Source organism: Hirundo rustica, chromosome 3, assembly GCF_015227805.2.
Source record: "Hirundo rustica isolate bHirRus1 chromosome 3, bHirRus1.pri.v3, whole genome shotgun sequence".
NCBI classification, from domain to species: Eukaryota; Metazoa; Chordata; class Aves; order Passeriformes; family Hirundinidae; genus Hirundo; species Hirundo rustica.
The window spans coordinates 110,212,881-110,226,088 of NC_053452.1; the positions used below are offsets into that span (position 1 = coordinate 110,212,881).

The window sequence follows — 13,208 nt, forward strand, 5'->3', positions numbered from 1 at the left end:
AGGAGCTAAGCTTGTGTCACACCAGGCTTCTGTAGTTTGTTAGTGCATTTTGCAAACCAGACAGTTACAGAAATAGGGGTTTGGTACCCGTTCTTGTGCATTTACAGCACTGTTTGTTTCTCACCCCCAGTGACGCCGGGGCCCCTGTTGTCTGCTGGCCCACAGGAAACAACATTTAGCAAGTACCACACTGCAGGCAACAGCAAACAGCGTGTTTTGCTTTCTATGTTGGCTTCAGGTTTGCTTTTTAACTTTGTGTGGCTCTCAGCAACATTTATACTCTCAGCTCTTGCCAGGGAACCATGAGTTCAACAAAGGACTGTATTTTCCACTGCCAACCTTTTTCACCCAAATAAAGGTGATTCTATGTGACTGGCTGGGATGACCAGCTGAACTCAACTCTATGGTCTTTTATCAACAAAGGGGTGGATTGCACACAACCAGAGGAAAAGTAGCATTTTTAAAAGTAAAAGTTTGATTAAAACGCAACTTCCAATAGCCACACTGCTTCATTGATCCAGAATATTATTTTTAAATAATCTTGCTGTAAATACATCCTTGGCATAGTCTTTCCTTTGGATGATCTGCTGTGTATATCCAACTCTTTCTGCACCACTGTGCAAGAGAGGAGAACTCTCAGGCAACTGTGCTGGAGCTGTGCTAGGCAGACTTTTGCAGTACAGATAAACACTGAAGGCAGGGACTAAGTCTCTCTCAATCAGCATTATTAAGGTGTGTTTTTGTTATTATTGTATTTATTATTACACTTAAGAGAATTCAGAGTGTACTCAGGTAATTCTGAAACATGAAAAGATAGCTGTGAAAGCACAAAATGCTTCACTTTCAATACTCTTCAGTTCAGACTTAGAGGCAGTGGTTTCAATAATTATCAATGCTCAAACCTACACAGCAACACTGGGCTACCTGTGTGAAACTTTGCCAACTGTAATCTCCAAACGTATCAGGAAAAAAAAAAAAAAACAAAAAAACAAACCACCAACCCAAAAAAAAGAGTAGAATGCCAGTTGGATGTGGAAAACTCCACATAAGTATAGTCTCAAATACCTCAGTGAGGATGTGAAGTTTCTTTTAATTTTTCAAAGACAATTAGTAGTAATCTGGCATTCAAGGAAAACTGACTGAACACTGATTGTCAGTGTGGCTCAAATCCCACAGGTTAACAGTGCCTTTTTGCCTTTTGGAAATTACAAAATTTAGAAGATCACCTAGTTCTTAGACTACAGTAAGTGGCTGCTCAATGCCACTGGTGCAGCACAACACATTTCAGCCTGTATTAAACAGGTTTTCCAAGACAGAAATTCAGAGAAGGCAATTCTGGGTAAGTAGTGTATTTTAGCAGAAATACTGAAAATGTGGTTTCAGAAGGAAATCAAGCCACCTGAAATACTCAAAGGATTATCTAGTACATTATTTGCCTACAACAATGTGATTTCACTCTATAACAAAATACTGGTTCAGACAAAATACATCCAGAATAAAAATCCATTTGTAGTTTTCTGTAGGCACATTGCGTAGTCTGTATTGCACAGAAGACACATCTCTGAACTAAAGGGCACATATACACATTATTTGATCAAGGATATTAAATACATAACATTGGATTTTGGAGAAAGGCTTTTAAATCTCTGCAATTGGATTAACCTTTTCCTGATAGTACCTTCACAACATTCATCTATATATATATATATATATGTCTATATAGTAAACAAGCAGTTTGTTTTGTAAACATTTCTGATTGCATAAGTGACCTTTGCTGTTTCATAACCAAGTTCAGGAAACCAACTAAATTAAATACTGCATCTAGAGATCTCTCGTTGTTACAGGAGCACAGAACTATTTAATCTGAGTAGTCTAGAATCAAATTAATCCTTTTATTAAAGGGGAATCAAGGTTACAAGTTCCCCCTTCCCTTCAAACATTATAGTAGGACATGGGCAGCTCATACTGCACCGTATTTCCAACCGGCCAGGACTGAGGAGCATGGTTCCATCCTAAACCCAAACGCTCTGCCCTCACTCCAGGTTCTCTTAGTGTCTCTCTCCTGGCAACAACCCTTCAGCAAGGTTACCTCTGCATTAGGCTGCTGCTCTGTTTACCAGGAGGAAGAGCAGCAGCTTTCAGACAGTACTTTAAAAATCACTGCAGACCACAGCCAGAGACAAACAATTCAGTACCACGAACTGTCTAATGAAGAGAAGGGGCAGGGGAAAGGCCTGGTCACACAGAGGCTGTGCAAGTACTTACTGCAGCAACTAAGCACATTTGCCAAAACTGAAAGCAAATATGAATGATCAGAATTTAAAGGAAGGAGGCTGTTTAGGGATAGAATTCATTGAGCCAAAACAACCTGAATTCCTGCCGTAGTACTACTGTGAAGAAAGAAAGAAAATTAAAATATCCTCCACTCTATGCCTAATAGTTCCTTCCCCATTTCAAGGGGTGTGAAAAGGCTGGATGGAGTGCACCAGATCTAACCCTTAGATCCTGTAGCATGTTTGTAATCACAGTGACTATCAGCAGCAGACAGGTAGGGTTTGTTTCTGGATGAGCCATGAAGGCCGCCAATTTTAAAAGCTCAATATGTAAGATATTAAATCAAGTCCATTAGAACAATAATCAATGAACATTTTAATTCTGCAAAGTATGTACATTACAACATTAAAAGAACACAAGTGCCCGTTCAAAACAGCTCAGATAAACTGTGCAAATAGTGGGTCTTTGTGTGTCTGCAATCCCACCATGCAAACAATAGCTTGATATGCATGCTAATGACTACGGTTATCAATCCCAAAGGAAATACTAAAGAAAACAAGAATGAACAGCAGTGAAAGCCACACAAAGACCCACTATCCTTTCTGCTTTTACAAATCAACTGAAACTGTAGATTAGAAGAAAACCCACAAAAACCTAATTTCTTGATTGGATCTAACGTTCAAACGAAGCAAAAGGATTGTGTCAGACACGTGAGCAGGGCTGGCCACCCTGCCTCCACGCTAGTCAAACTTGGATAGTGGGTCTCTGAGGTGCTTTCACACTGGAAGACAACATTGGATCCTAAAAAAAACAAAACAAAAAAAAAATGAAGGATAAAATGAACATAAATTGGAAGAGTGAAACATATGAATTCTATGGACAAACACAGAACAACACCAAAATGGTCAGAAAGGAATGATGAACATTCAACTTTCTGAAAACAGACATCACAGGCTTTCACCCTTGCAGTTTTGTATTTATAAACACCCAGAGTTAAGTACTTGTGACCAGCCACTGCTGACTCTGAAAACCCCTGCAGCTCATTCATTTGAAGAAAATGTTTCTTCCTAAGGAAAATTTCTGTCATGTAGACTCAACACAAGGTCAAGCTCTAAGCGTTTTTTTAAAGGCAATGGCAAAATTCCCTGAGATTTCAACAAAACCAGAATCTTTCCTGAGAAATTTCTACTGGGACATTAGAAAATCAGATAAAAACTAAACTTGTAAAGAAAAATCTCACTGGAATTCATTCATATCAGCACAGAAAAATTAACCTGTTCAATTCTGTTTGAACCTGAAAGAAATGAAAACCTTGCCTCTAGTCTTATGTATCCATGGAACAGGAGGTACCACATCCCCCAGAATCCAAGGGCTACATGGTCTGAAGAGGGACACACCTTGTGGGCAATCCAGAGACTATTCCAGACCCCAGGATTACAGCCTGGAAGTGTTACCAAGCTTGACTGACATTCACCAAATAGTTTTAGAAATACAAAGTCACTATGGCACCATGAAGTAAGGGATTGATTTCATATTTGCTCTTTGGTAAAAGAGGTAAAATTCTGGAGCTGTTGAATAAAATCTTAGAATAAATCATTAATCCTCATATGGTAAAATATCAACGTGGAACTGCAACAGGCAACACCTCAAAGCCACTGCTACCATGAACTGTTACTCCACAAAGAGAAGTTACTTGGCAAGAACTAGAGAACTTCAAAATGTGTTGTCCATACACAGACACAGAAATGCATCAGCCAGAAGCATGTCAGTTCAGAAGCTGTTTTTTCACTGTGAACACCCCTGAGTGAGTCAGCTTCATCCATGAGACAGTGTGGAAAGGAATTACTAAAGATCTTTTGTGCATGGAAATCAACTTCCGGAAATACAGATCCTTGTTGTAGGACTTGCTTCATGTCTCCAACATGTCACATCTAAAAGTAATGTTTGGGGAAGAAAAAAAACGAGGTAGCTCTAGAGATATTACTATAAACAACAACCTGGAGCTCAGGCCTGAGCACTTGAAGGAGTGACTCTGATGTGTGAGGAACTGCAGCAGTGCTGAGCTATGGAAAGCAGAAAGAGTGAACAGAAAACAGTCACTACATGTAGATTAGAGTAGAAAGAACAGGCACAACATTCAGCTCTGTGAGTCTCATGGGATGAGACACCTCAGGATGAACCAGAAGCCTCTCTGCACATGGAGCACAGGTGTGCCCACCTGGCTGAGCTGTCCAGCCCTCAGCAAGAACATCTCTGAGGGAAGAACTGATCTCTAACATTAGAAGACATCTAGCAACCAAGTGTGCAGACATAGCTGGAGCAGCTGTCCTCACTCCTTACACTTCTCTCCTGCCCACCCCACCTTAAACATCCCTTGGGAAGAATGGGAAGAGAACTTGGTAGATGTGTCCTTGTCAGATCCTGGTAACACAGAAAAGACCTGACCCTTGAGGTTTAATGGTTGAGTTTTATCTGAGGGGAGAAAATCTCAACTAAAGAAAACAAAAGGACAAAGCTCTGGTCCCATGGATAAGATGACAAAAAGGTATCTCATTGAAAAGCCAACAAATAATAAGAGAACAAGTTTCCAAATGCAAAGCAGATGAAGACTGGCCAAAATAAAATTATCTCCAGACCAGGCCACTGGGAAGAGCCCAGTGAAGTGGTAAGAGCACCATGTCTACCCCCCTTACACATGCCTTGGAAAGGACGGGAAGAGAACCTGGCACTAGGCAGGTACTGACAACACACAAGATCTGACCCTGCATGGTTGTGCAAACACTCAAAGAGCAGAAGACTGATTCTTTATTTTAAATCTGTGTTTTGAAACCTGCTGAGTATCATATTTATTATTTATGATGGCTTTTGTGCAAACATTAGAAAAAAGGTTATTAAAATGTCATTAAAACAGGAGCAAGTGTAACCACCACCACCACAGTCACCAGGAACATGACACAACTGTCCTGTGTTCTGCAATAACCAGATGCTTGAGAGACAAACCCTCTAACCTACAAAACCCTGAAGTAATTTTGTTTTTCTTTTTCTTTCCTTGTAGGGCTCCTATGCCAGGATGTGCAGCTACACCAAAAGGAAAAGTGATTTTGTTGTGTTCACAGAGCTATGTCAGCAACTTGAGAGAAGGGACATCTCACTGACCCCAGTTCCTTCTTTGCTAGGGAAGTTTGCCACTACAGCTACAACTAATTACTCCCAGAAAAGACTCCAGATACAAAAGTCTTTAAATCTGGGGGAAAACCAGAATTTTCCTAAGGCACAATCCTATTTGAGTAAACCAAATCTGCCTGCTCCCTTCCCAATATCATTATACTAGTTCTAGGAAAAACAGCAGGAAAAACTGCCATTATTCAACAGAGGCATTGTAATACCCAGATCAGCAGTTCTTTAAAATGCAACAATGCATTTTTGAAACTATATTCTGTCCTATCTCAAAGCTGTTCTGTAGAGGCCCATATCAACATTTTGGTGGTACAATTCCTTAGTGATTTCACAGGAATACTCATGATAGTTTCTGTACACTGTTTAAACAGGAGCCAGAAAGATTGTAAGGAAACCCAAGGAAGTTTGAAAGTCCATTTAGGACATATTTAAACATTCCTCTGGTTACAGAAGAGGTACAGAGCAGTGGTTTGCTGCTCACACAACTGACCAGCAGCAGCAGCCCAGCTGAAATCTGGGCAATGGCATTTGAACAGTGCTGCACTGGAGCTCCTGAGCCGTGCTGGGTTTGTACAGGCTCTGTGCTTGAGGCGGGATTTTTCCTTAAGTTTCCAAATGCCACTGTATCACAACAGAGTGGCAAAGCCCAGCACAAAACTAGTGTGCAACTTAGTTTATTTCAAATACTGAGAGAATTTTTAAAAATAAGAATAAGTCAACATACTGCTTGTTCACCAGTAGGTGGATTTTGTAGAACTGCTTCATAGAGTAGTCCTTAGGGAGAAGTTTAATGGCCAGGTACAGATGACCTGGTGCACAACTGCACATCATTAACCTTTGTCAAAAGCCAGTTTGATGTGGATGGAAATACTCTTATTCCATATCACTGAAATCTGACAGAAAACTTAATGATTAATCAGCAAACAATGAGAAAAACTTATTCATCATGCAGAAAGTTTCAAATTACTTTGTGGTCTTAGCATGGCTTTTGCTGAAAATCAGTGGTTTATGTGATCACCTGGCACTTGCCACATTCAACCACAATAACAACATGCCAGAAGTGACAAGCTGTTACCTCTATAATTTTTGAAAATGCCTAAGTTTTAATACTCAGCCAGAATCTTAATTTTATAGCCCATCTGTTGGAGTCTATACTGTTTCTTCAAAAGTGAGATTTCCAAACAAATTAAAGCTTTCAAAGAACCATTTAAATGATTTAGTTATGTCTAATCGAAGAATGTTAAGTTCCATCTAAATGCAGATGTTTTCGACATTGCAACCACATTGGCCAGAGGCATTAAGAAAAAAAAAAAAAAAAAGCCAGAATAGAATAATGTGTTACCAAAAACATGAGCTTGGAAGTAATTTAGCTAAAAAGAAAACCTCAAGAATAGTACACATTCTCTTTTGCTCAGGAACCATAACAAGCTACCCAGGGAAAATATTTTAATTTTCCAACCCAAGCTGTACCTTTACTATGAATTTGTGAATTTTTCCGTAAGAATACGACTATGTGATCAAATCTAAAGTGCAGACTGATCCTACACTGTAGCTATAGGCTAATAAGAGTGAGGCTCAGCCAGATTTCCAGATGGGTGTCTTTATCCCAAGAGAAGTCCAAACATTGTCTACAGAAAAACAGCAAGTGAAGGGACAAGGCCTGTTGTGTCAAAGGAGCAACTCTGGCATCAAGGTATGTTCCCAAACCCTCTGGGCTGATGTAAAAGTTGGTTTAATCACAGGATGAAAAGCTGAAGGAATAAAAATTGTACTGAATTTCTCTGGGAGAAGGATTTTCTCTGGGGACAGGGGCCAAAAAACAGGGTGTGTGTAGGGGACACCAGAAACCTTTACTGTGTTTACGTGCAAAAGGCAGAGAAGATGTTGACTGTCAGGTGTAAAGTTTAGGATTCAGTTCTCAGCCTGCTGCTGGTAACTTTCACCTCAACCTTTGTCTTGATAAACATCTTGTTTCTCAGAACTGAATGACAGCTGGAATGCTGGGAGCCAGGACGAGCATATTTACGATTTAGGACAGGACAGACTACTTGCTAATGCCAAAATGCTTTTCCCTATCCTTTTAATGGGTATTTTTACTTAACTGATGTGTGTTAAAATTACTACAGCACTTTTCCTTGTTTTACAAAACCTGAGCTAGTTCTGTAGTTGCAGTGTGCCTGCACTGCTCCCCAGTCCACGTTAGTTATTAGCATCTTGTTGGAAGAACTCCTACCCAATCCAGTATTTTTAGCACATCCTACAGCACTCTCCCTATCCTACACTGGCTGGCTGGCAACGTGTTAGTTGTTTGTAGGTTAACCTAGAAAAGGGTTTAAAGTACCTTGTACTACAATAAAGTATTTAAAGAAAGAGTACTTGAAGTACTAATCAATTCAGCTGATGCGTGGAACTCCAAATTCCAAACTCAGAGAAGAAGGACAGCAATGCACCTTTGAAATGAAGTAACAAAATTAATCAAAAGTAGAGGTTGCTTACACTGCTGACTTGGATCGGAATCTGTGGTCATCTTCACATAGTTTGAGGGGAAGAGACCTGTCACACCATTGATTTCCCCTTGCCACCAGTCAGCATCATCTTTGTTCAGCACATTAATCAGCTGCCCCTTGGAGAAACTGAGCTCGTCCTCGTTGTTCGCCGTGTAGTCGTACATGGCTATCACATGACACACTGTGAGGGAGAGAAGAGTAGAACAGAGTTATGCCAGTATTAAAACTGTTTTTTCACTGTTTTACAAAACCACAGGAAAGAAAAAACCATTTCACATGCACCGTTGCATAAGAAAAATGCCACGATTTTATCTTGATACAGAATTGTCTTCCCTTTTCTTTTACTTTTTTTAAAACTGAGCCAGCCAGTAATTCCTATTTCCACTTTATATATCTGTGAACTTTTATAAGGAATGGACTGCATCTACTGGCCTTCTAAACACTTCAAAATGCAATCAAGTATGCTTCTCTCTTTTACTGGCTGAAAAGAGAGCGAGTTTGATTGTCTTATTGTGAGGAAAATGTGGCAGAGGAAGAGGAAACATGCATTAGCTAATCATGGGTTGTTGCTTTAGTTACAGGGAAGTTTTGTCCAGTAAAACCCAGGAAATTGTTGTATAAGCAACTCATAGCTGTGGAGAACAGCATAATTTAAGCACACATAAGCAAAAAAGCTCCTTTTCTGTGAAATAACCTCATTTGTACCCGACCATTCAAATGGAAAAACCTAGAAATAACCTGAAAATTTGCTTAGTCTCCCTCTTTGTAAGGAGCAGTGCATGTAATTCCACGTGGTTTGCCAATGTTTGCTAGCTCTTTCCAAGATTTTTGCTAGCACTTGGAAACATGGAGCTTCCAGATGAGAAGGGTATGGCTCTCCAGAGCAACCATCAAAATTAAAAAGCCCAGAAGATGGATGCTGACCTTCACTGATACATGAACAATTGAAATGTTTACATAAAATTCTAAATTAAATACAAAGTCTTTTTTTTTTTCACCTGAGGGAGCAGCTGAAGTGGTTCTTTCATTGCTTGGACCCAGCAGCTTCACATGGCTGGCAGGGAACCATCCCTTCTGTCTCTTTTTCCCTCTTGCCTGTAAATGTTTACAGTGGTAATTACACAACTGAAAAACTGAATAGTCCATAGACGGAAAAAAATGCAACAAATATGTCACAGAGTTTCACCTACAAAAGACAAGAAGTCAGACTTCTAAACAGCTACTAAATGAATCTCAAAAGACAAAAATCTGACTAAAGCATAAAACAACACAATTCAGATGAATCTGCACCCTAATATGCGCATCCAAATTTTTTAAGTGAGATTTCAGAGCATAACTCAATTGTAGGACTGAAAATTCATTCTATGAATCTTCCACCTATGCATCATATCCAGAGTCTCTAATGAGATCAAGGGCAGTTTTACAGGACATTCTTCTTAAATCTAGGTGGGCAAGATAGAGAAGTGGGAACAGCACCTTTGCATTAAACAAGCTTCCAAATCCAGCTTCCAAACCCACCTGTTCTTTCAATAGATTATTGGTTTCACCAATTATATCCTAACCCATTAAATAACTGTCAACTTGTCTCCTCCTCCTCCCACATGTTAATCAACAGTTTTACTATTTTATGTGACCAAGAAAATTGGCTCCAAAAAAAACCATAAACCCCCCAGCAACCCAATGTTTAAAAAAGCCAACCAACCAATCAAACAAAAAAATCTACCACAGAGCTTTTCTTCCCCTTTGGTTTATATAAGATGAAAATAACTTTCTGACCAGCTTTTATGTAACTCTATACTCAGTTGTTTTTTTGAATTAAAAAAAGGTGCCTGAGAGCACCTCCTTGCCATTCATGAAGTCACAATTATTTCTCCTTGAATCACTACCTGCAGCTCTCCTTGCCACCATCCACTGGCATTTTTCTTCAGAATGAGTATCAGCTGTCCTGGAGCGAGACTGAGCTGTTCAATTCCTGATGCAGCATAGGCAGTAGTAACCTGAGCAATTTCTGGAAAGGAAACAGTAATTGCATTTGATCTTTTTGCACTGCAGTAGGAGCTGGATCCACAGAAATATCCTGGTGCATGACTTGCAGCTAAGAACATCAGCCACCATTAAAACACTGCTATGAACCCAAATGCTCGGAGTTACTTAAGAAACACTTACTTAAACGTTGAAAGGCTATCACACACTTACCTGGTTTCTTATTTATTGTTCCAGTTTTGCCAGCATAGCTAGAAGCCTACAAAGACAAAACAACAACCACCTTCAATGTGCAATAAACCCAGTACAGTTTACACTAAAAGCACATGGAGATTTTAACTTTAAACCTGTATTTAAACCCCATCCTGTACAGAGAGAGGGGCAGTGTGACACTGGCTACAGCTCTGATTTAGCACTCAAACTAAGGCTTTTCTTTTCAGTCAAGCACACTAAGCTCTGCTCAAAATCCCTGTCTAAGAGCTGGGTGCCAACAGAGTAAAACAGAAAATATCAAGTGTTAATTCTCAGAACACGAACTCACATCTGGATCTTTCGGTCTGACGTAATTGGAGGGGAAGATTCCAGTTCTGTTATCGATGCTCCCGGTCCACCACTCCCCGTCCTTCTGGGTCACCAGGATCTCCTCACCTTCCATGAACGTCAGGTCACCGGGCTCAGAGCTCGAGTACGGATAGAGGGCAACGTACTCTGTGCAAAGAGCACACAGAGGAGAGAGCAGCTTCAGATGGGCACATCAGAGGCAGAGAAAGGGATACCAGCGTTCTCCAGGGTGCTCACAACAGGGATCACAGCAGTGTGTTCATAACATACTTTCACAGGTCTGTGAACTGACCTGTCTACCTGCCTGACTGTAATCCCACTTACTCTTATAGGCACACAACTTTGTAACGAAAAATTACAGGTGCAATTAAAATATAACCAGGGAAGCATGGAGATACACTAAAAATTTTTCTCCAGTAATACTTGTTTTCTCTATTTCTTCCTGATTATAAGAGAATGATCTACATTCAGGAGATGAAAAATCTTTCTCATGTCTTTACAAAACAGCATAGCACAGTAGAGAGCAGCAGGAAGAGAACTCTGCTTATGGGTTTTCAGAAACATATTCATATTTGAGCAGAAGTCTTAATAACAGAACCTAGGCCTATGCTCAACCTGAATTACTCATAACCTTATGTTCCAGTTTTAGAACTCTTGTACCAAAAGCTGAACATTTGCACAAGCACTCCAAGTGCTGCTCAGACACTCTTCACAAACTGAACTATATTTACAAGTCATTAAGCAGAACCAGACAGTAGCATTAGTTGGCATTTTTCATGCTATCTTACCTTCTCCTGCTGGGTAACTCTGGGTATTAGGCCTTTTGTTTACAGCTGCATAAATAGCTTCTGGTCTACAGAAAGAAGGAAAAAAAGAAGTCTTGTGTTACCAAAAGGCTGATCAAGAGAAAATCTCACAATTCACATGAGACTAAGATTACTTTGGTTATATCAGAGCTGGTACTGACTCTGAATTAACTGCAAAGACTTCCCTGACTATCAAACAGTGCCAAGTATTACTGATATTTAGTATATTTATGGCATCTAAGAGCACACCACTTAAAAAAATCATGTGATAAAAGGGAAGAGATACATTCAAAAATTATGTTATTCAAAAGAAGTAAATTACAGACATTAACTATATTCTCTCATTCTAAAGAGTTTCTAAGAAGATTTAGCAGAATGCATGAACAGAACAATTTACACACAGTGGTGCAGTCATCCCAGCAGTAACCAGACTTCACCTGAACAGTTATCCTGAAACATTAGAACAGGCATAATGATCATTTCAGGTGAAGAAAAACACACTACTGCTCTGCACAGAGCTTACAGTTACTTTTGGGTCACTTAAAAATTGTCACCTTTACAGGCAGAATGCAACTGCAGTGCAAGAGAGGAGACTTGGTAATGAACAAAGTCTGGCACTTGATGATGTTTCACAGCACTCAGCCTAGCAAGATTGTCTATAGTTACACAGCAGTGAGTCCAACATTACCTGGCTTGCCAGAATGAAATAATAAAAACCTAAAATGACACCGCATAAATTCTAAATGGCATTTATGTTCTGCACACTGAAGCAGTGCAAGAATTTTGCACTCTAAACCACCTCTTTTTGCAAGCTGCTGAATAAAACAACAAAAGTCACACTTACTCCTCTTTCTTGGTTTCGCTCCCAGGTAAGAGCTTGACATAGGACTTTGGAAACCAACCCCTTCCTCCATGGACCTCTCCAAACCACCAGTTCTCCTGCTGCTCCAGAACAGTGATGATGTCATTCTTTGAAAAATTCAAGTGGTTATCTTTTTTTGCAGTCCAAGAGCAAAGTGCTTGTGCTTTTAGGTTCTCTACAGGCTGCCCCTGTAAGACAAAGTCATGTTGGTTGACCACACTGCCCCAAACTGCTTCAACTGTTAAAAACAAGCACCAGTGTATCTTTTATTGAAGTTTAAGCAACTTCGTTCCTAAGTGATGGCTGAATAACTTTGTTTACATCAATACATGCATGCAACTCAGTTTCTTATTTGTTAGAAATATCTTCTGTGTCTAATTATAGGTGAAAATTATTTTAGAATTATGAAAGATGAGTCCTCTTGCTCAGTGGTCACTGGAAATATATGAAATTACAACAATGCACACTGGTAGAATATTTAGATGAGCTTCTTTATTCTCCAGCCTGTTCAGTGCACCCAGCATTAGCAAAGTTGTGTGGTGTTCTGGTTTTTCTTTAAATCATTTTCATCAACATGAACCTGAAATACAGCAAGTTCTGCACAGGGTACCTGTCCATGAATGGGTGAAACAGATCCAGGGGACACAGTGCGAGTAAAAGCTGATTTCTGCTGCCAGGCTGTGTTAACATTCAGGCTGGAAAAGGGGATGTTTTGGTAATCAGATTCTTCTGCAAATTTACTTGGTGAAAGTGGTCTGAAAATTGAACACAAGGCATATTTATCAAGTTACAACTTTTATTTAGAAAGTACCTCAAGCAGAGAACTTTTTTTTTTAGGCATCTATAAAACTGATATTCTATACAATGTAAAGCAGACTATCAAATCCTTACATTTTCCAAGCTAAGACTTTTAAGAAGGTTCTTCAATAAGTTTTCTGCCTTTATATTTTAAAAACAAACACCAAGCAAAACTATACAGCACATTATGTGCTAGCTAAATTTAGAAAAAGCAATTTAAACACCAACATAACAACTCAC

The 13,208-nt window shown here is 39.6% G+C and overlaps 1 protein-coding gene across 10 annotated transcripts in view; it reads right to left on the minus strand.

Moving 5' to 3' along the window:
* Positions 1-13,208, minus strand: part of ITSN2 (intersectin 2) — an 81,573-nt gene that overhangs the window by 13,644 nt on the left and 54,721 nt on the right. For 8 of the 10 annotated variants that reach the window (XM_040058569.2, XM_040058574.2, XM_040058571.2 and 5 more), the window contains 8 exons: positions 12,781-12,925; positions 12,153-12,358; positions 11,291-11,355; positions 10,483-10,649; positions 10,155-10,200; positions 9,845-9,966; positions 8,957-9,053; positions 7,948-8,139 (listed from right to left, as the gene is read on the minus strand). In XM_040058569.2, the coding sequence (XP_039914503.1) occupies positions 7,948-8,139; positions 8,957-9,053; positions 9,845-9,966; positions 10,155-10,200; positions 10,483-10,649; positions 11,291-11,355; positions 12,153-12,358; positions 12,781-12,925 (1,040 nt within the window). Of the gene's footprint in view, positions 1-2,625; positions 3,076-7,947; positions 8,140-8,956; positions 9,054-9,844; positions 9,967-10,154; positions 10,201-10,482; positions 10,650-11,290; positions 11,356-12,152; positions 12,359-12,780; positions 12,926-13,208 lie in introns of those variants that run through there. The other 2 variants (XM_040058578.2, XM_058419607.1) reach the window with 1 other exon arrangement.